At 41.0% G+C, this 23,229-nt stretch overlaps 1 protein-coding gene across 3 annotated transcripts in view; it reads right to left on the reverse strand.

The window, feature by feature from the left end:
- fbxo11a (F-box protein 11a) overlaps window positions 1–22,986 on the reverse strand; it is a 62,965-nt gene extending 39,979 nt beyond the window's left edge. For all 3 annotated transcript variants that reach the window (XR_014620102.1, XM_084321623.1, XM_084321622.1), the window contains exons 1-3: window positions 22,734–22,986; window positions 3,789–3,916; window positions 2,926–3,007 (exon numbers count right to left, since the gene is read on the reverse strand). Coding sequence is in view for 2 of the 3 variants with exons in the window: in XM_084321623.1 (XP_084177749.1) it covers window positions 2,926–3,007; window positions 3,789–3,916; window positions 22,734–22,821 (298 nt within the window). In the remaining variant the exon portion in view is untranslated. The remainder of the gene's footprint in view (window positions 1–2,925; window positions 3,008–3,788; window positions 3,917–22,733) is intronic.
- Window positions 22,987–23,229: the final 243 nt, after the last annotated feature.

Genomic DNA, 23,229 nt, shown 5'->3' on the forward strand with positions numbered 1-23,229 from the left:
GGCCAGCTGTAGTTTAGATTAGCTTGCATACAACTTTGTCTTGAGGTTCCACAAAGTATTTCCAAGCGGGGCTTGAGATTGTGTGCAAATCACTATCTTTGTGACCGATGGTCGTGGTTGTTGTTTTAACTGTTTTAATGTTGTCCATTTGTTACTACAGTTCTTCAAGTCAATGAGTTGAAAGTGACGTTGCGTGTCTCCTATGTGGGTCATGCAGCGCATTCAGGCCCACACCCACCAAGGGGCTGTTTTTATTTTCTTCACAATCTATATATATATATTTTATATATATATATATTTTTTTTACAATTTATTCATTTGAATATAGAATATTTGTTGACAGCCCTACTTAACAGTAACTGCACACTATATCAGTGGTTCCCAAAGTGGGGGTTGAGACCCCTAGGGGGGTCGCGAGCCGCCGCCAGATGATTTCCAAAAAATAAAAAATAAAAAAATAAATAGATTTTTTTATGCAGTCAGGCCACTGAACTTAGAAGCAGGCCAGGCCAGTGTTTCTAGTTGCAGCGGTGCAATAGTTAGATAACCTAGGTGGGGAACAACCAGGAGATCATTGCAACTCACACAAGTTGGAGAACTATCTCTCTCTCTCTCTTGCTCACACACACACAAAGGGAGCCGCATGTGATTGGTGGAGGCGGGACCCTTACAAAAAACTAAAAATCCATCAAAATCAGTGTTGTTGCTAATCAATAATCCCCCCCCAAAAAACTCTACTTTGCATTTGATATATTGCAAATATATGCCATCACATACACTGGCATTTAAAGGGTTAGAATTATAAAATGAATATGTGGTGTTATGATCAGGGCTGAAGTTGAATAAAAGATTGTATTATTTTCAATCTGACATTACAAAAAAACTGAAAATCCATTGTTGCTAATCATATATGCTATAATGCTAGCCTATTTTTTAACAATAATTTGTGATGCCATCACAAACACTGGCATTTAAAGGGTACAAATAAAAAAATTCCTGCACCAGAATGCAGGAAATTAAGTCTTTGTAACAAAGAATTTCCTGGCAGGGACCCCCAGAACCCCCGCTTAAAAAGTGGCCTGACTGGGGCTATATTTCGCACTATATTTCCTGGCCTGAATGATTTCCCCAGTCCGGCCCTGGTTAAAAGCCTCCAATGCTTATTAGTGTGTGTGCGTTTGAACGTTTGCATGTTTCAACCATACATTTCCATTTATAAAAAAAATGTAAAATAAAAAATTATAAATAATTTTTTTCCCTCCTATCATGGGGTCATGGCTCTCTGACACCGTTATTTCGGGGGTTGCGGCCTGAAAACTTTGGGAACCCCTGCACTATATCACCGCTGAATGGAACATGGAAAGCCAAACTTTCCCCCACTGTATCGAACTGTTACAATGACTAAAAAACCGAGGTACGTACTGCACCGTGTTTATTGTGTACCGTTACACCCCTAGTAGCCAATAATGGGCCAACTTCTTGACTAGGTTATTATCTTCTAATGGCAGGCCGCTAGCTTTGTGTGTTACATTTGAAAATGTGAAAAAGTATTTTTACATTCAAAGAACCTACCGTAAAAGTAGCCTTCTACTGGTACATCCAGTAGTCAAATCTCTACCTTGGCACAGATTTCTACTGTTATGCCGGTTCAACCATTATACCGCCCACCCCTAACTTCAATGACAACTTTCACTTGTTGATTAGATCTTTGAGATAATTTTGTTTTCGTTTATAGCCTAAATTAACACAGAGATAGCTTAACACATTGTCTGCCACGCAGTATGCCCATCCTTATGCCCAGTCTGCCAGTGCTGTAACCCTATGGAGATGTTTACCTTCTTTGTGGGGCTATAACTTTTTAAATATTATTGTTATATCGACATTACTATGGCCCATTCAACATCGGGTATCTATCGTTCCGGATGTGGGAACGTTATATTTTGTCATTCATACATTGTTGTGTTAATACCGTCGAGAATATAAGTATGTTTTTAAGGTTTTCTGCAGTAATTCCTAAAACGCGAGATATAGGCCCTGACGCATATGATAAGATTATCGATTGGCGTTTCTTTCCTATACACGCTATATTAAAAAATTTAAACTTATATGATCGGTATACATTATGCTTCGTTTATAATTCCTTGATCATCAGTAAGGGCTTTATTTAGTATGGGTTGATATGTTGATCAGATGGATTGCCGTGAAATGAATAAACAATCGGGTTGAAAATAACGTTATATTCCTCTTACCGTTCGCCGATGAGACCGGAGGAAAAATATTCCAATTATTTGACGTCGATCTGCTAGATCCATTTCCCGTTTGTATGATGCAATAAACGCCGAAATCATATTGATTATTGCGTTTCGAAAGCGATCCCATGCACTCGAGTGTGTATCTAGACCCACGTTACAAGATATTACTGAAGGAGGAATTTCCTCGATGCACCGAGCGCCACTTCCGGTTTGGCTTGAAGTGTAACTCGCCCGACATCCACCAGGCGGCGGTATTGAGGCAGTGCAATATCAGACAGGGTCCAGCTGCAGTCCCGGAGGGAGGCTGGATGAATTATGAATGCCATGGCGAAAAAATTAAATATTGATCCCAAAAACGAGTTAACTCGTTTCTGGCGCACAACGCATGGCGGGCAATAACGAGTATACTCGTTTTTGGCGTCCAATGTGTTAATATATAAAATATTGTTAACCTTTGGCTATAAAGTATTGCAGTATTTCTTCCCTTCAAAATATCTGAACTTTGGAGACCTATTCAGAGCCCCAAAACAACAACACAAATACCCACTGGACTCAGACTAACAGACCTCACCATATAAATTAGGTGTTTTGCATAATTCTATTACCTTTGAGATTTTTATTTTTGCACTCAAGTCAATGTTGGATTATGTATAAAGAATGCGTTCCTAATTACCTGGTAAATCTGGACACTTTCCTGAAACTCTGGGACGCTTAGACCGATGGCCAAAGTTCTCTGTGGTAGAAGTGGAAGCACCCTGGACAAAAAAATTATCACAATAAATCATAAAAACTGAAAACATTTCAAAAGAATTTTGGGGGTTAAAGAATCATCAGTATTGTTGCATTAAGACCCCATGACTCCAATTTCAATACATTTTTACTTTATTATGTGACCTGAACGTTCATTTGATTATTAAAATGCATGGCCATCTACGTGACTACGTAATGTAACAATCTTTTTAAAGATGTTTTTTTTGTCTATTCGTTAACAATATACTGGTATCCGTGTATACATTACCAAAATCCTGCTAGTTGATTAGCCATCATTTAGGGGATCTAGCATGTTAGCACGATGATCATGGTATGGTATCATATGAAACTGGAGAATTTGATGAATCCATAGATACCAGCCATGTCATGCTAGCTCATGGGAAAATGAGGTAGATATTGCTCCAAAGTCAGGCCAGATTTTCAGGGGGGGAATTGGCATGGCCATTTTCAGAAATGTCCCTTGACCTCTGACCTCAAAATATGAAAATGGGTTCATTAGAACCACACAAGTCTCCTCTTTAAAGCTATGCCCAATTTATGAAAATCCCATGCAGATTTAGATTATCTTTTTAATAAGCCATATATTACTTATATAATATACTATAATAAAGTGTATTCAACCATGAGATCCTGCCTCCAGTACACATCGTTAACTCTCAAAACTCCCAAATGAGTATAGACTCCAAATATTGGGCTCTACTGCACATAGTAATTACCTCAGTGGAATGTCTAAATAATTTATAATAATTACATTGTCAAACATACCTCCATATTTGTTTTTGTTGGACACGCTGTTCTCTTGGGTAATAGAGATTTTCTTCTAAGTTGGTATGGACTATTCTGAGCTCCTGGACCGGATTCTTCTGCGACCATATCTGCAGGAACGTCCTCATCTGCCAAGAGGGGAGGAGAAAACAATGGCACTCAAATAAACAGGCCATGAAAACAAGTCACTTTGGAAAACTGATCACGTTTTCACAAGCAATTATAACTTCTTAGCTGCCAACGGAAATCATTCATGAATAAATAAAGATAAATTACTTAAGCTGGCTACCTGCCAAATAGACGGATTTGACAGACTTGCCAACCACAGTATTTGGCTGGTGGCCTCATGTTACATTTTAAAGCTTGTATAATAAAAAAGGAATTAAACTAGGACAATTAGAATTAAACTTATTAACAATTTCAAACCTGCACATAATTATTCCTGAATGCCGTTTACTCGACCTGCAGCATATTCATCCTCTCCTCAAGAATCTCAATAGACTAAACGTTGAAGTCAGTTAAAAGGTGTCCAATGGAGTTTTTCACCACTAGTTGATGTAATTGGCACTATAGAGCACAGTAGGTGGAAGGGGGTCCCTGGACCTGTGTGTCACTTGTTCTTCCAGTATGGGGGTGATGAAGAAAACAGAAAAGATAGTGCACTGGAGACGTCATGTAAAGATGCCCATGTGCTTCAAATTGATTGGTCTATATACGATCTCCCGCAACATCTTAACCAGTTAACTGCACTTTGCCAAAATCAAAAGTGAAACTTAACATGGATGGGACATGAACACTGAAAGAGCAAGGGGAAAAAAGAAAATGGACATTTCAAAGGTTATATTATGAGGTAGGAAATGTATTCAGCTTGTAGTAGACTATAGAACAAGAACAATAGAAAAGATACTATTTTGGTGGAAATGTAAATATAAATACAAGAAAGACCCATAACACTTTCAGCGCCACGCTTAATCCCGATCTCTGCCGCTAGAAGGCCAGCTTAAAAATAGTAGTTTCTGCTGTGTTTCACGATGTTTGCAGTAGGGATGGGACTTTCTAGCAAAAGTGCTATTCGAAAATTTGTGTTTCATAATATCGAATATTAGAATATTCGCCCCCCCCCAAAAAATTTTATATAAAAATAAATGGATATTATAATTTTTTTCAGCTGACAGACAATAAATCAAAATGACACCATTCACGGCTTCCGGTTTGACCGCGGAAGAACATGGCTGCTTAACTCGCGAGCTCCCCGACAGCAAAATGACTTAGCCCCGGAAAACATTTATTAACAACACCAGGGTACATATTTAATAGGGATGAAAAAAGGGGCTATCACGAGACGTATGGCGCACACGATTCCAACTGAAAAGGACGACGGAATGGCAGAGAATGAAGACGTAACGGGAGAAAAAGATGGCGACGATGATTGTGAACAAGAAGCCACGCTGCTGAACATATTCAACGAGCTCAAAGACTTCAGAAAAGACAATGAGCGTCAATTTCGGGAGATAAGAAATGACATGAACAGAATGAACGACAGGCTCGATGAAACTGAGGGGAGAATCGGAGAAAATGAAAACGTGCTTGGTGCGGCGACGGCTCTAATAAAAAAGCTAATGCAGAGGCAGGCCGACGTGGAGGCTAAGCTACTCGACCAGGACGAGGAGAGAGAACCTGCGGGTGTATGGTATCCCGGAGGAAAAAGAGGGGAAAGACATGCATGGATTTCTAGACGCTTGTTTAAAGATGCCCTCGGTCTGCCTCATGACATGGACCTTCGTATCGAAAGAGCACACCGGGCACTGGCCCCGAGGCCTAACAACCCACAGCTGAAGCCACGGTCAATCGTGGTTAAGTTTGGGAGTTACAAAATGAAGGAAGAGATAATACGCCGAACATGGCAGAAGAAGAACGTCTCATGTGGCAACGATCGCTTCTATGTCGACCATGACTTCCCCACCGAAATACTGAAGAAGCGAGGAGAATATGCCGAGGCCAAGAGAATAATGAAGGAGAAGAATCTCAAGTTCCAGACACCGTATCCAGCGAAGATGAGGGTATTCTACGAAGATGGCACCCGCCTGTACCAGAGGCAGAGCGCGGCGGAGGCGACGGCGGATATGGCAAAGCGTGGATTCAAGATCACCGTGGTGAACCCGACTACCGACCCGGACCGAGAGGAGATAATGCGGCTGTCTACCTGGCAGACAATGGGAGAAAAACGGGGACCGGGGGACGACATGCAGACGACGGGGACTGAGCGCCCCACACAGCAGGGCAATGGTCATCACGGATACCGGGAGAAACTGCAGGGATTCAGACGGGGACAGTCGGAGGCGGACAATTGAGATAAAGTTCATGAAACGCATGAATACAGATAAGTCACGGGGGCATCGTCATAGAGTAAATAACATCAAAAAATGTCAATATGTATATAGAGGAAAGGGGAAAAAAAAGTGATTGGAAAAGAGAAAGAAAAATAATAAAAAAAAAAAATACGTGAAATGAAAATAGAGGGCAATGGTTAGAAGAATATAATAAAAGTATGGGAGGGGAAATATCCCAGATGGATACAGGAAAAATATAACGAAATGAACCACAGGCCATCATGGCTATGTCATAGAAGTTACAATGTACCAAGATATATCTGAAAGATATACAAATGTTAATGCTTGGAAACGTTACCGTTTTGTCAAGTTCAGTTGAATTGATCGCACTGTATATAGATTACAGTGTGAGCCATACGTTACGTCAGGGTTTACAAGATAATAGGGGCACAGTTTTGGGCAATCTGCCTCGTGCTGTATGCACTCCTCTGTTAGTCGAGGGGGATCAAGGTGCATGGGTGAGTATCGATTTCACCCTCGGTACGACTGTTCTATCTGGGGTCATATCGAACGTAGCTTGGGTAAATGTGGGGGGGGGAAGTGTATTTATGTTTTTATATGTTCCTTTTTATTTCATTGTATGCTATACTACTGTATATATATCTTCACACTCTCAGGCACTAGACTACGTCATGGATTGCACAGGGGAGATGCACTACGAGAAATATGGGGCTGATTAAAATAATATCGTGGAATATAGACGGATGTCATCATCCCATTAAGAGAAAGAAGATATTGACGTTCTTGAAACAAAAAAAGGCAGATATTGCACTAATTCAGGAATCCCACCTGGATGAAGAAGAGTCGGCCAAGCTTAAAAGGGATTGGGTGGGACAAATATACTATAGCACGTTCTCTTCTAGGAAGAGGGGGGTGGCAATATTGGTGAGAAAAAACTTAGACCTAAAGGTACACAATAGTTTCTCACATGATGAGGGAAGATGGGTTATACTGGATGCTGATTTAGAGGGACAGAGGACTACTTTAGCTAATATATATGCGCCCAACGGGTCGTCCTCAGACTTTTTCCATGAGGTATGTGAGGTGATCAGGAAAATAGGGAATAGCAACGTAATCATAGGGGGGGACTTCAACTTGGTTGGAAACACCTTGATAGACAGATCATACCAACCCAAAACCGCTGACAACACAGGGAGACTGGCGGTTGGTGTTCTGATAGAGGAATTGGGTCTAGTGGATATTTGGAGGGTTATGAACCCACAAGAAAGAGACTACACGTTTTACTCTCACCCACATTCCTCATACTCTAGAATAGATTATTTCCTGATCTCTAGCGCACTTGTAGAACAGGTTGCAAGTACCGGGATAGGGAACATTGTAATATCTGACCATGCTCCGGTTGATTTAGTGATCACGTCCATGGAAGAAGGGCAACGATCTCGGAGATGGCGATTCAATAACCTAATGTTAAATGATGAAGGATCGTGTACATACATTAGAACTATATTTAAGGAATTTTGGGAACTTAATGAAGGGTCAATAGATGATAGTGGCATAATGTGGGACACATGTAAAGCTTACATGAGAGGACGACTCATACAATACGGTGCGATACTAAAAAGGGCGGAGAAACAAAAAATGACAATGTTAGATGAGGAAATTAAAATACTTTCGAAACAGCACAGCCAAAGACCAGACCCAGAAACGTGGAGGAACCTAAGCAAATCCAAATACGAATTGAACAACATATATCAAAAGAAGGCTGAATATGCGTTATTTAGGACCAACCAAAAATATTATGAACAAGGGGAGAGAGCGGGTAAAATATTAGCGAATCGGGTTAAACAAATGCATAATCAGAATATTATATCCTCGATTCGTAATAAAGATGACAAGATTATTACAGACAAAAAGGAAATTAATAATGTCTTCAGGTGCTTCTACCAGGACTTATATACCCCACAGAAGGCGGTGGATCAGCTAAAAATGGACGCGTTCTTCGACAAAATCAAATTACCGTCATTATCGAAACAACAGGTAAAATCAATGGAGGGGGGGGTCTCGATAGAAGAAATACACGCGGCAATCAACAGCCTTAAATTGGGTAAAGCACCAGGAGACGACGGGTTTACTCCCGATTTCTACAAACAATTCAGTGATATAATCGCTCCGAGATTATTAAAAGTATATGAGGACTCACTGATAAAGGGGGGATTGCCCACTAGCCTGAGATCTGCCACTATTACATTACTACAGAAAAAGGGCAAAGACCCTCAATGCTGTGGAAGCTATAGACCTATATCCCTGAGCAACTTGGAAGAAAAAGTATTGGCAAAGATACTTGCGAATAGAATAGAAGATGTACTACCAACTTTGGTGCATTCAGATCAGGTGGGCTTTGTGAAGGGGAGAAACTCAGCTGATAATATCCGCAGACTCCTACACATAATGTGGAAGGTAAGGAATGATATAGAACCTACAGTGGCCTTCTCATTGGATGCCGAAAAGGCCTTTGATAAGGTGGAATTTGCATTCTTATTTCACACGCTAGAGCGCTTCGGGTTTGGTCCATCGTTTACTGGGTGGGTAAAACTGTTATACACAAATCCGATGGCATCAGTATTGACCAACGGGATCGTGTCCTCGCCCTTTAACCTAGGGCGGGGGACGAGACAAGGTTCCCCGCTTTCTCCCCAAATGTTTGCGCTTTTCCTCGAACCACTTGCTATCGCACTGAGGAATAATCAGGACATCAAAGGGATAATAGCGGGGCAGGTAGAACATAAATTATTTTTATATGCGGACGATATCTTATTGGTATCCAGCAATCCCCGAACAGCAATTGGGATCATTGGAAATGTTATCGAGTCCTTCTCCGAAATATCTGGATACACAATCAACTGGAGCAAGTCAGAAGCAATGCCTCTCTCTAAATGCTGTCCCCCTGATATCAGAAGGGGGTGGCAATACAGATGGATGCCGTCAGGATTGATATACCTAGGAATAAAGCTGATCCTAGGTCTGAAAGAGTTGATGCAAGCCAATATTGCCCCTATAATCGAACACATTAGTGCTCTGACCCAGAATTGGGCCAAAATGAATATGTCCCTCCTGGGAAAGATAAACCTAGTGAAAATGATATTAGCTCCCAAATTAAACTATATCCTATATATGTTGCCGCTGACTCTCCCGACCCAGTTACTCAAACAGTATGACAAAGTCATTAATGTATATCTGTGGGGGGGCAAAAGGCCGCTGTTTGGACGGACCAAAATGTATGCAGCAAAGGAAAATGGCGGTTTATCCCTGCCTAAACTAGACTGGTATCACTATGCATTCTCGCTCTCCCAGCTCTCCAAACTGAATCACTCGTCTGAGGAGGCACCTGCTTGGGTCAAGATGGAGGAGGAAATGATATATCCCTCATCTCTGGAATCCTTCCTGACACAATCAGACAGACCTACACCTCTTAAAAACCCTTTGATGGCATTTATCAGGGAAACTTGGAATCAATCGCACAAAATGACTGGTGATAGCCCATACTTAACTACGAGAGCCTCTATATGGTATAATAAGAAACTAAAGATTGGGAAGAAATCAGTCATATGGGACAATTGGGTTAAAAGGGGGATACATGTACTGGGTGATATAGCCGGGGAGGATGGGGTTTTGCCTTTTGAGGATATTAAGGAGGATTTTGATATAGATAATAAAAACTTTTATAAATTCCTACAGATTAGACATTGTATATCGTCATCAATAGGAGGACCAAAGTGTGGCCCAATTACTGCAATTCAAGAAATATTCTATAAAGGATGGCGCAGGAAAGGCGGTGCGTCAAGATTTTATGATGTTATAAGAGAATACAATGCACCCAAATTGGCGGGTTTGAGATTGAGCTGGGAGAACGATGTACATGAGGAGATTACTGAGGAAATGTGGGAGAAACTGGTATCCAAATGGAGTAAATTCTCTAGGGAGGCGCAATCACAACTTATTTTTTACAAAGTACTGAACAGAAGCTATTGGACGCCTAGTAAACTGGCCAGACTGAAATTAAGGGACAGTGACATCTGCTGGAGATGTGAGAAGGAGACAGGCACTTTACTGCACATGTTGTACGAATGTGAGAAGGTCCGGAAAATGTGGGATCAAATTGTGATATTCCTAAGTAAGGTCCTGAATGTGAAGATAAATAACGCCCCAATGGCATGTGTTTTGGGTATAGTACCGAAAGGGATTAAGCTGCCTAAATACCGGGGAATGTGGTATAGAATGGCCATGATATCAGGATGTAGAATTGCATTACGACATTGGAAATCACCTGTTGATATTACTTTTAAAGAATGGATGGAACTAATGTTTCGGACAGCATCATATGAAAGGGTGACGTATAGAGTCGCAGGGAGAGAGGATATTTTCGCTGAGATATGGGACAGTTTTCTACACCTGACTGAACGATCTGAGGACAAATGATTAAGATGGGAATACAATATTATCAAGGATGAATATGAAAAAGGGGATTTGATCTGATGATACTTGTGCTCTGTAATATATTATGTATATATGTACATATATTTTATGTCCGGATGGGGTGTCTATGGAATGGTCAATGTCTCTATCACACTCACATGTGCGCAGATATAGCCACATACAAGTATCTAGGATACACATATTCATATGTGTACATAATAGGTTTACACGCACTCATATACACAAGGATAAGGTATACACGTCAGGGGCACACATACATGCACATACTCATGTATAGGAAATAGACATACATACACCTACATATACACATAGTTGAGATATAGGCTTTCACTGACACATAGGGGGATACACAAGTATATAGGAGACACACACATACGTAGCTGAAACGTGGAAAAAAGGAAAAAAGGGAAAAAAAAAAAAAAAAAAAAAAAATGCAGCACATACCTGCCCGGTAGATCGGCCTACATGTAACGTATGACGTATATATATATATATATATAACAGGGATGTATTGTATATGCACAATGTATAGTATGTTTTTTTTTGTAAGTGTTTTTTTTTATTTCCATGTCAGTTATTAATGTGTTTGTATGAGTCTCTTACAGGTTTTGTATGTTGCTACAAAAACGAAAAAGGCGAATCTTGGATGTTGGATACTATGCTGTGAAAGGATACACTGTGAATAATGGAAAGATTTGTACAAAAATATCAATAAAAAAATAAATAAAAATGACACCATTCACCATCGTAGCCTATAATAACAGCATTGCATTGGCCTATCAACCGGCTTTAATAAACAAACAGAAACAGTAGCATGTGCATCTTTTTGATCAATTAGGCTAAGAAAATTAGGCTGCCTCTAAATATAAAAAGGAATTAAATAAGAATGTTTGATTAAAAAAAATTATAATAATAATATATAATCTTTTTTTTACAAAACGAATATTCGATTGTAAAAAAAATGAAATCGATCTTAATAACAGAAACAACTATTCGAAAATTCTGTCCCATCCCTAGTTTGCAGTAGTGATGTTAACACTTTCAGCGCCACGCCTGGTTTTCCGTTTTACCGCTTGAATGCCACCATCGGCGCCAATGTTAACGTTAATATCGCCTAATCTATGTTTTAAATTATGGCTATGTGTCTAATCTGCCCATCGCATTATCAAATACTATTTTCCAGCCAGTGCTGTGAAGGCAGATTGTTTTTTTATCGCGTCGTTTCCGTTTCAGAGCAGTTAGAAAAGCCCCCGTTTTGATATAAAAAACAGCTCATTCTGGAGCATTCTATGAAAATCGTCTTTTAGTGGAATATTCCACAACGTTGATATTCATCAGCCTTTTTATGAATAGTTTTCAAATAAACGCTAGATGATCAATATTATACGTGCACGCAAGCACATTACGGCCGCGCACTGATAATCGCTCCGTTGATTTCCTCAGAGTTTTACAGTGAAACCGAAAGAAGACATTTCACAAAACAGCTTATAACTTCATCAAACTTACTCCGATTATCCTACCACTGATAACATAGAGTCCTTACCTGACATCAGATGGTATCCAACTGGTATATTCCAATTCCTGATCACCATTCGAAAAAATCGATACGTGTATGGATCCAACGCGATACAGTAGAACTCCATGATCCTTGGGGCTCTGAGGTTCCAGAATGAACTCTGGTAACCCCGGCTGGATCAGTGAACTGGAAAATGTGGAGTACCGGATTTTTTTCCCCATTCATTTTCTCATTGAGTCCATTCCAAAATCATCTGGGAGACGACAGAGGGCGCTTTTTTCCACAGTGATCGCTGGCGCCCCTCGGCTATACTCGGGTAGGCTCGGGTGATGCAATCATTTTTCAGATCGCAAAAAAAAAAAAAAAAAATCAGAGAAATCTCGTGAGTGGCACGCAACCACCTATAAAAAAAACAGAGAAATCTCGTGAGTGGCACTCAAAGTGTTAAGATTCACCGATTCGCATCGGTGCACCGGCATAAACGTTCACGATGCGAGTGCACCGGTGGAATAAGTGCACATCGGCTACAATTCAGGCTGAACTCGCGATGCATCTTGTTGTAGCGTCTTTGCATCGGTCAAAACCGATTCATTCATATAATTTCCTCTCATCCACTTCTGTCAGCAGTGCACTGTGACTGCACAGTGCACACAGCAGATACTATCTTTGCTTCGCTACTACAGAAGGCGAGAGCCGCGTCACAGTTATCAACAAACAGTGGAAGTCGAGGAGGAGACATGAATAGAATTGATCAACTGGCTAACGCTAGTAGCCGCAGGCTAACGCCAGTTAGCCGTTCAGCTAACGCTAAACTACAGTGTCTAACTAACTAACGTGACTCTGCAACACCAGTTCCATTAGTGAGGAAATGGGGGGGGGGGGGGTATATTGACGACGCTTGACAACAGGTTCAAAGATAACTTCACATTTATTGGCAAATCGTTTCTTTATATCGCTTCCTCCAGCCAGGTTCAAACTGTGTTGTTGACAAAATGCCATCATGGTGTGGTCAGCTACGGAGCATCAGAACACTCAAACGCGTGCGCGCGCTCTCTCTCTCTCTCTCGCTCTCTCTCTGTTCAATGATTTAAAGTGGCCAAACGTTACAATATAAATACTAACTGGATAGTTGATGATAAACATTTAATTTCATTATCTGAAATATTATAAAATCATTAAGTCGGTGGTCAGGTGGCGTAACGGAGATTGCGTTCGTCACCAACGCCGGAGACGCTGGATTCGCCTGTTCGAATCCAGCTCACAGCTCCGGGGTTGTCACCAGCTTGGCTGGCCGTTCACACTAATACAATTGGCAGTATTAGAGGGTGGGAGAAGCTGGAGGGGTGGGTCCGGGTCGTTGTAAACAGCGACTCCTACAGTTCGGTCGGGGCGCCTGCTAAGCGCGGATAGGATCTAAGTGGGATAGTGTGATCCTTCCACACGCTACGCCCTCTCAGTGAGAATCCGCGCTGCCAGGTGAAAAGAAGCGGTTGATTGGCTGGACGTGTGTCGGAGGAAGCACGTGATAGCCTCCACTCTCCCAGACCGACTGTGGGGGGTAAGTGCGCAGCGACCAGGAAGGGGATTGGGAATTGGCATAACGACTAACATTGGGATGGGAGAAGATCGGAGGAAAAAGGAGGGGGGAAAAGACTAAAAATAAATAAATAAAAAAATAAAATCATTAAGTCCGCTATAAGCCATTATCCCTTTGTGTGTGATTATTATTGTTTCACAGTAGTGTGTATATACATTGTGTGTGTGTGTTTTTAGCTAAAGTGGATAGAAAACACAGTACTAGGCAAAAGTCTTCTTAGGCACCCAAGAGTTTCTTTTCACCTGGCAGGGCGGACTCACACTGAGAGGGTGTAACGTGTGGAAGGATCACACTACCCCCCTTAGATCCTTTCCTCGCTGAGCAGGGGCCCCGACCGAACTGTAGGAGTCACTGTTTACAACGACCAGGACCCACCCACCGGCTTTCCCACCCTCTAACACTGCCAATAGACCTATCTCAAACCCTGCCCTCTTTTATTGATCCTCCAATCACAACTGTCGCTTACCTCGGACAAACTTTGTTTGACGACGGCCGGCCAAGCCGGAAGCAACGCAGAGAGCTGGGCTCGAACCCAGTATCTCCTGGGTTGGTGGCGAGCGCCTTGCCCACTGCGCCACCCGGCCGCCCCCAGTGTAATGTTATCTTATTGTCAACATAGCCTACGAAAAGAACAATGCCAACAGTATGGTCTGGATATGAGATACAATCTGGCATTGGTTGGACAGAAGTCATATAGAACTCCATTGTTGTCCAAACATTACTAAAACAAGTCACAGAGCTGTTTGTTTTGGTCAGTATAATTCATCATTGCAATGAACACAAGCATCGTAGCTTTCCCCTGAACTACTTCATGAAGTGACAGCGATGGCCTTCGGGCCTAACAAAAATAATAGTTGGTTTCAGGTTGGTTGTCAGTTTGGCCATGGGTAGGTAGGGAATTTATTTTATTTTATTTTTTTATTTTATTCTTTCCCACGGCGACTATGGATAGGGAATTTCTTTATTTAATTAAAATGTTCACAACAACATGGATGCATGTACTCTGCCAGCATGTTTAATATCCATAATACTAAATGTTTGACTAAGATTTCTATGAAACTTTATTATTAAAAAAAAAAAAAAAAAAAATCTGATTTTTTTTTTTTTTTTTTTTTTTTTTTTTTTTTTTATAAATATATAATTTTTTTTAAAAACTCATAAAATATATTGGGTCGCACCTAAATCGGCAGGGTCGGTCGGCAACCTGAAACCAACCATTATTTTTGTTAGGCCTCAGGTGTTCTTCAGTGTGACTGCATGCTTGCTGTGCCGTTTATAATCCCCTGCTGTGAATCCTGAAGTGAGCATAGCTCCCTCGGCAGCACCTGGGGGCGTGTTCACACCAGCCTCGTTTAGTCCGGTTGAATCGAACCCTTGATTGTAGGGCTGGGCGATTAATCGATTAATTCGAATTAATGATTTAGGACGATTTTTTTTAAATGAAAATCAAGTCACCTTTTATTTTATTTTTGTTTTCAGGCCCTATCTGGGGACCGCTCAGCAGCGCCCCCCACCCAACAGCTGAATTGCCAATGGCTGAATTGGAGTATTGCACTGTGCCGGCACAGCTGGTGGGTTCTGTGGCTCTGCAGCTGCATGCACTCGCAAATCTAGCAGCAAGCTCCCGCTGACACATCGTTGTCATTATTAGACCTGCTTGGTGAAGCAACGATGAAACAAATGTAATGATTGTTTCGTTCATCGCATAGGCTATTTAATTTTAGCCTATTTTAATACAATTCAAATAATCTAATTGTGCTTAGAGGGAATTATTTTCACCAGACATTATGACCGGAGAGATTAAATATGTCGGACTTCAACAGATTTTGCCGGTCAAATACCGGTAATTACCGGCTAACAGAAACCCTGATCGCTGTACCGCGTTTTTGAGATCAATATTTCATTTTTTTCGCCATGGCATTCATAATTCATCCACCCAACCCCCTGCAACGCCTCAATACCGCCGCCTGGTGGATGGTCGGGCGAGTTACACACACTCAAAACCGGATAGTGTCATCGTGCGTCGAGGAAATTCCTCCGGCAGTCACATGTCGCTACGGGACTACAGACACACTATAGTGCATATGGATTGCTGCCATAACGCAATAATCGATATGATTTCGGCGTTTATTGCGCCATACAAACCGGAAATGGATCTAGGTGATCGGCGTCGAATAATTGGGATCTTTCTCCTCCAGTATGATCGGCGAACGGTAAGAGGGCAGTAACGTTATTTTCAACCCGATTGTTTATTCATTTCACTGCAAACAGTCTGATCAATATATCAACCCATAGTAAATAAAGCAGTTACTGACGACCCCCCCCCCTTTCCTCCACTCATGATGAAGCATAATGTATACCGATCATATACATTTGAATTTTTTAATATAGCGTGTATGGGAAAGAAACGCCAATCGATAATCTATATATGCTTCAGGGCCTATAAGTACCGTTTTTGGAATTACAGCAGAAAAGATTAGAAACATACTTATATTCTCGAAGGTATTAACACAACAATGTATCAATGAAAAAATATAACGTTCCCACATCCTGAACGATAGATAATCGATGTTGAATGGGCCATAGTAATGTCAATATAGCAATAGCAATACAATTTAAAAAGGTTATAGCCCTGCAAAGAAGGTAAACATCTCCATAGGCTTTCAACGGTGGCAGAGAGTGGTATAAGATGGGCACAACCAAGAAAGAAACTGTAAAATGTAATTTATTTCAAAGAGATCCATGCTTATCCCCATCTCTGGCTGACATCACCATTGTGATACATGATGGATAGGCCTTTGTGTTTTCCTCAGTGAGGGATTCTCTTTTGTCGGTCAGCAGCGTTTTGTACTTGCTGAAGCTTCTCTCTGTATAATTATTTTTAAAGTTTAAATAATCAACATTATCTGGCCATCCTCAGTAAATACTATCAAACTTTCCAAAGATCAGAGTTGGGACGGGCACGCACTCACACAGAAAGGGAGAATGGCTTATATGAGCTATCCAGTTCATATATCAACTTATGTCAACTATCCAGTTCGTTTTTATAGTGTAACGTTACGAGAGAGAGAGAGAGAGAGACTGAGACTGAGAATTGTCTCGGAGTTGTCTCGGAATGGATTTGGTAGTTTTTGTCTGCGTCTCCGTAGACTGTGCTGCACCACCGTTTTAAAATCTTAGTGAAGATTGATTTATATGAAAACCGATGTATGTATAATTTAGCCAGCTCGCCAACGTTACTGTGATTAAAGCAAACTTAAATAAAAATAATTATAATTTTTTAAGGGGGGGTTACCATTAGCGGGGCGGGCCGCCCCGCCAAGGCAATGGTAGGGGAAACACTGAGGTGTGAATGCAAACGGTTCAAGCAAAAACAGAAAAATATCTGAGAAATCGTGCATGTAATCAAGCTGATCGGACAATTTTTGTTGACATTTCCTGTATATTGCCAAATGTGTCATCATAACGCAGGGGTTTCCCTAAACAATGGTATAGGAGAGCAGCATCACTATGACAACACACCAGCGCCACCATGTGTTTAAAAAAATGTAAGTTCAGTGAAAGCTTGGGGCCAGCTTAGAAACAGATGCATCATTATCCAATACTAAGACTAGCCTATTTCAAACAAACTTAGGTTAGCTTGCTGGTGCACATCTTTGCCGCTGAGGTAATTTTCTTATGCATCTATGAATTAGCTCATAATTTTCTGAAACTCATAAACATGTAATTATTACACACCAAGCAATAGTATAGTCTGATAAGAAAACGTGCCCCAGCTTGGTAAAAATCCACTCTTATAGCTCCATCTGTAGTTAAAACATTTACTTCCGTGTTCTTCTCATGTTCTACTTTTTTGACGAAGCTGCTGTGGAGAATTAGACGACCGTTTCCATGGTAGCGCATTTGATGAAAATGATAAATCCATCAGAACTTGAAGAAGATGATAGCGGAAGTAAACGTTTTAACAACAGATGGTAGTTTCAAAAGTTGATCTTTACAAAGCTGGGGTTAGTTTTCCTTTTTGCATTTCCTACCAGACTATATATAATTATAAAACAATCAAGTAGCTGTGCTTGGTGTGTGATTACATGTTACGAGTTGGAGCAAATATGAGCAAACTCGGAAGTGCATAGGGAAATTGTATGACATTATCTGCCGCTCAGATATGCGCAGCAAAGCTGTGGCGATGTTTCGGCTACATATAGACCCGTTCGATGTTTACAAAAATGCCATGTTCGAGCCAATCAGCAATACCAACTGAGTCACGTGACTAAGTTACCCCGGACCTGCGCGAGCTACTGTGCCAAAATAAGTACAATGGGGCTCTATGGAGAAACCAAAATAGTTTGAAATGAAAACGGCTGGATGTCATTTAGCCAAATCAGCATAGCTGTGAGTGTGAGTCATTCACCTTTTACATATCTAGCTTTGGCATGGATTGATTGTTTAGATCGCTAGCATGGCTAACAAATGCAAATATATTGTAGTCTGCCCTGTTGTTCTGAGCAGGATTTATGTTCCTTGCTGCTTCGGGTCTGCGCGCACATATTAGAGCTGTGAATCTTCACTGGCCTCACAATTCGATTAGATTACGATTCAGCTGTCCGCGATTGGATTCTATGATGCAGCTCAATAATATATTACATCCTCAATTTTATAATCTATATATTATTTACTGCACATGGCTACTTTTTCATCAATTAATACAAGGAGTCAGATAAATTTACTTTTATTTAGAAAGTTCTTAAATCAGAATGTCAAAATAAATGTATTTACTAGTGTTGCATGATACAGATACTAGAAAGGTATCTCGATACCCAGCTGTTAAAAACGGTTCAATACTCTTTTTATTAGTATCAGTATCAATACTTTTAGAATAGCCTGATGCTGTATTTTCTATGAGTTGAGTGAATGCATGACCAGAGCACTAGCTTCAATAATACAATACAAAAAAAATATATATGGTAAATATAATAAATAAAAATAAATATAATATATTTGATTTGTAGTTGTGGAGCAAATCCCAAAGCGCTACGTTGTAAAAGAACATAAAAGCTAGCAAGAGTAAATTTTTTTACATTTAATTTAAATGATTGATTATGTTCTGTCACTGCATCGATGCTGAATCGTCCACGTCCGCATTGCGATGCATCTTAGAATCCGAGAAATGTCCACACCCCTAGCGCATATGTCACGACATTGTCGGGCGAACAGGTCTATAGCCTACACAATTTTTAGGCTACATTTATGATATGGTGGTATTGACAGATACCTTTCATAGGGCTAACCAAGTCGTTCTCACTTCCTCCAATACATCACGTGAGCTATACAAGTATACATGGTGCATCACTGGCCAGCTTACTACCCTTCCACCTTACAAGAGTAGAGCAAGCACAGGATCTATTCACACCAATGAGATATGTTGGTCCAGACACCATTATTGGACCTACTCTTGTGAGTAGTGGGAAGATTCTGACTAAAGTTTTTCTGACCTGTAGATTCACGGCAAAACAAGTTTGGTTGAAACTTGTCCAGTGATCTCACAGTGTTAACAATAGTGCCAGGTGTGAAATTCTCACCCACTTAGGAAGTACAGGAACTGTTCTTTTTTCATTCCATTGGCACAGCTTCAAATGCATCATCTTCCATATATTCAGTTTCTTTGGTGTTGAGGGCTACGCATTGAATGCAAGCACTTTCATGTGCAAACCAAGCAACATCCACACGAGTTACAAACTGAATGCCTACTTAAGAACCCCCTGGCTGTGACAATTAATTGTCAAGGGGTTCATCTACAAGGTTGAAGGTTCATCTACAAGAAGGCATACGCCTATTCATATCTTAATAATACTGCACAGCCCTATAAGGTGCATGTCGAGCAAAAACAGAAATTTGAACCATTTAACCCAAACCGAATGTAGTCCATAGATGCTGACGTTTAGGAACGTTTTGAGACATAAAATTGGCCAAAAGTATGCCACAATGTGTTTTTAAAATTAGCTTTACAGAAGCAAGCGACAACATGAAATAATCTAGGTTATGACACAAACCCCCAGCACAAACAATAATACAAAATGTTCTCCATTACCTGCTTTGAAATCTATAAACTGCTTGCTGATCACAACAAGAGGGACATGCCATTAAAAAAGGACGGAAAGATAAAAACAGTCCCGTTTAAACATCTTATTCACAGTAACATGATGAGTGGATTGGTACCCCAGACGGGAGATGCACACCCTGCCTGTTGCTCTGGTTGCAGGGAGGACTCTCCCGGGAGCTACTAGACCAGTAACCACTACAAACACCGTACGCATGGCCAATTACACCAGCAGTCTGTATATGGTTGCACCATAAAAAACAGACAACAATGTAGAGATCTTTAGCCTTTGGCTGAAGAAACACTTTTAAAGTTAGGAGCAAAAAACATAAAATGCCAGTCAGATGATCATAGAGCCATCATAGGACATGAAAAAGGTTTGTTTTGATGCCTGTCTGGAACATGGATGTCAACAAGAGATCCTCATGGGAAGAAGCTGGATAACTAGCCAATTTAAAAGACACAAGGGCGATTCTACAGTTATGAACCACACTTTTGTACTAACTAGATAATAATCGGATCGGTCAATTCATTGCTGAACATCGGCAAAGTAATCATTTGAATCAAGTCATTCAGATTGCTTTCTGTCACTGATTAAGTAAACGTGAATGAATGAATGAAAACTTTATTTACAGATTGCAGAATGGGTAATACAGTACGGCTCAATACACACAATTGTTAAGGGGATGCAGACCAGAGAAAGACGTTTGTCTTGTTTACATCAGGGTCCCCCATTTTCAATTCATAGTGACATTTATGACATACACAACATACATGACATCATGACATTTATGGCATAGGGACATTCATACATGACATACAGGTATATAGTACTGTTACATTTGTGATATATATACGATATGCAAATATACAGTACTGTTACCCGTAGATCCTAACAGAGAATATATACATATGATGGGGAGGAGACTGTACATTAGGAGGAGTTACTGGGGTTGACAGTTACTCACGATCTGGTAATAACATTTGATCTGCCCTTCAACTCGTTTCCGTCTCATCTTGACGCTATGAAGTCTATAATGATGTAGTTAGCCATCACTTGTCCAACTGCCAAACACAAGATCAGGTGTACCGTGTAGCGAACGTTATTGATCCCAGCCCTTAAGCTGCGTTATGTTATATGTACGTTATTACCGTTAGCAATTAACCGTTAGGTTAACTGAGGTGTGCCCCTGAATGCCATTCATTTACGTTGTTTATTTATAATAAAAAAAAAAAATCACACAGCTGTCCTAACAGACAGGCTTGAACTGAGGCGGACGTGGCCAATATAGCTAACGAAATGTTGGCCAGGGGCAGATAGATAGCACTGTCCTCTGTTCTTCTGTCACACCAGACACTACTTCTAAATCACGAAACGTAACAGTAGAGAGACTAACGCGTTAAATGTAGATACTGGCGAGAAGAAGGCACAATCTGGACAGTCTGTTCAGCCCGGCAGGAGGAGACACACAAGACTCTTCTTGTATCACAAACAGTACTGTATTTGCAAATCTGGTATGTCATAAATGTATAGATGTAGCAGCAGTACTGTCTATCTGTATGTCGTGTGTATGTCATATATGTCCTGATGAATTGAAGATGGGGGACCCTGATGTAAACAAGACGAAAGGTCTGGTCTGCATCCCTGTATGTATTGTATGTATTGTAGGCTTTGTCAACATTCCAATGTACAGTGTAAAATGTGTGTGTGTCCCCTACCCAACCCCCCCCCCCACCTCCAATGTACAGCCCTCACCCAACCCACCCAACCCCACCCCACCAACCTCCTCCAATGTACAGTTTCTACGCCAAATGTATATACACTCCTTTTCTGGACACTTTTGTATCACAAACAGTACTGTATTTGCAAATCTGATATGTCATAAATGTATAGATGTAGCAGTACTGTCTATCTGTATGTCATGTATGTCATATATGTTATGATGAATTGAAAATGGGGGACCCTGGTGGAAACAAGACGAAAGTCTTTCTCTGGTCTGCATCCCCTTAACAATTGTATGTATTGAGATGTACTGTACTGTACCCATTCTGCAATCTGTTAATAAACTTTTCAATCAATCAATCAATCAACCCATTCTGCAATCTGTTAATAAAGTTTTCAATCAATCAATGGCATAAGGCTGATAATAACAACAACAGCTAGCAAAGTTAGCCTGCTAAAATAGCTAGCAGCAACATTTCGTTATGTAAAGAAAAAGAAAGAAAGCCAAACAAAGCGCGGCCTGCGGCTCCAGACCAGAGAAGCCTCGGTGTTTCCTGATCCATCAAGTCAACTGTAGTGTAAGCTGTGGCGTTTTTTCAACAATCATTTTACAAGAGAGCTACTACTATCACCATCACCACTAATGCATGTTGTGCCACTTTGTCTTTGGTTTGGCCACAACACTGTGGGACATAATGCGTATGATCGTGGCTTCTCCAGAGTCGGACAAGAAGATTTAAGATAACAATTTCCTTTCTGTGCGTTCAGACAGTATAATAAAGCTATCCGTCTTCTGCAAGATAGCCTATAGCTTAGCAGCACAAATAAACCCAAGCGGATACGGATCAGCTATAGCCTAGCTATTGTTGACCAAAACACTAGTTGTTTTAAGCTAGGCTAGTGGTCCGTATCCGCGTCCATTCATTTGTGCTAAGCTATTAGGTGTACTAGCTTGCAGCCAGATAGCTTTCTAACTGATGAACGCACACAACAGAGATGGTATGGATTTGGTCTCAATTATCTTCTTGTCGGACTCGTCTGGAGAAGACGATAAAAGCTCATATCAATAGTTAACTAAACATGAAACTCATTTGTGTTTGGATATTGACTTTAGCATGTTATATATATACTAAGCAATGTAAGCTAAGCTAAGCTATAGCTAGCTACCTCTCTCCTGGTGGTTCCTGTCGGGCTGCACCGGGCGCGGCCTCGACACTCGCCCGGGTCTCCTGCTGCTCGCTCGGACGGAGTTCATCAAGGTGCTGGTGGTGTTGCTCTTGGAAGAATATGGAATAACCCTAATATTCCATAGCTATATCTACAGTGTGTTTTTCTTAAACATTGCGCAATAAGCCACCCTTCTTTTCCCGTGACTCGAGAGAGAGGGGGGGATAAAGGCAGATATGTTGCTGCACCCGTAGCCCTGCCTGCGCCTTCTTTGCCCTTTTTTTTTATTTTTTTTTTGCTGTTGCAAGGAGGAGGAGGAGCCATAACAAGACAAGAAGGACCGTCGGCGTGTATGCCTTCGACGACGGAACTGCATTTCCGCGTTCGAGTTTTGCGCTCTGATTGGCCAGGTCATGTGACATGGGCGCCAATCGTGGGACAGCAAGTTCTGCGCCTATTTCCGGGTCTAACAGCCTGCAAACTACCTGGTTGCCTA

The sequence above is a fragment of the Notolepis coatsorum genome (genome assembly GCF_963971535.1).
Source record: "Notolepis coatsorum genome assembly, chromosome: 9".
Lineage (NCBI taxonomy): Eukaryota > Metazoa > Chordata > Actinopteri > Aulopiformes > Paralepididae > Notolepis > Notolepis coatsorum.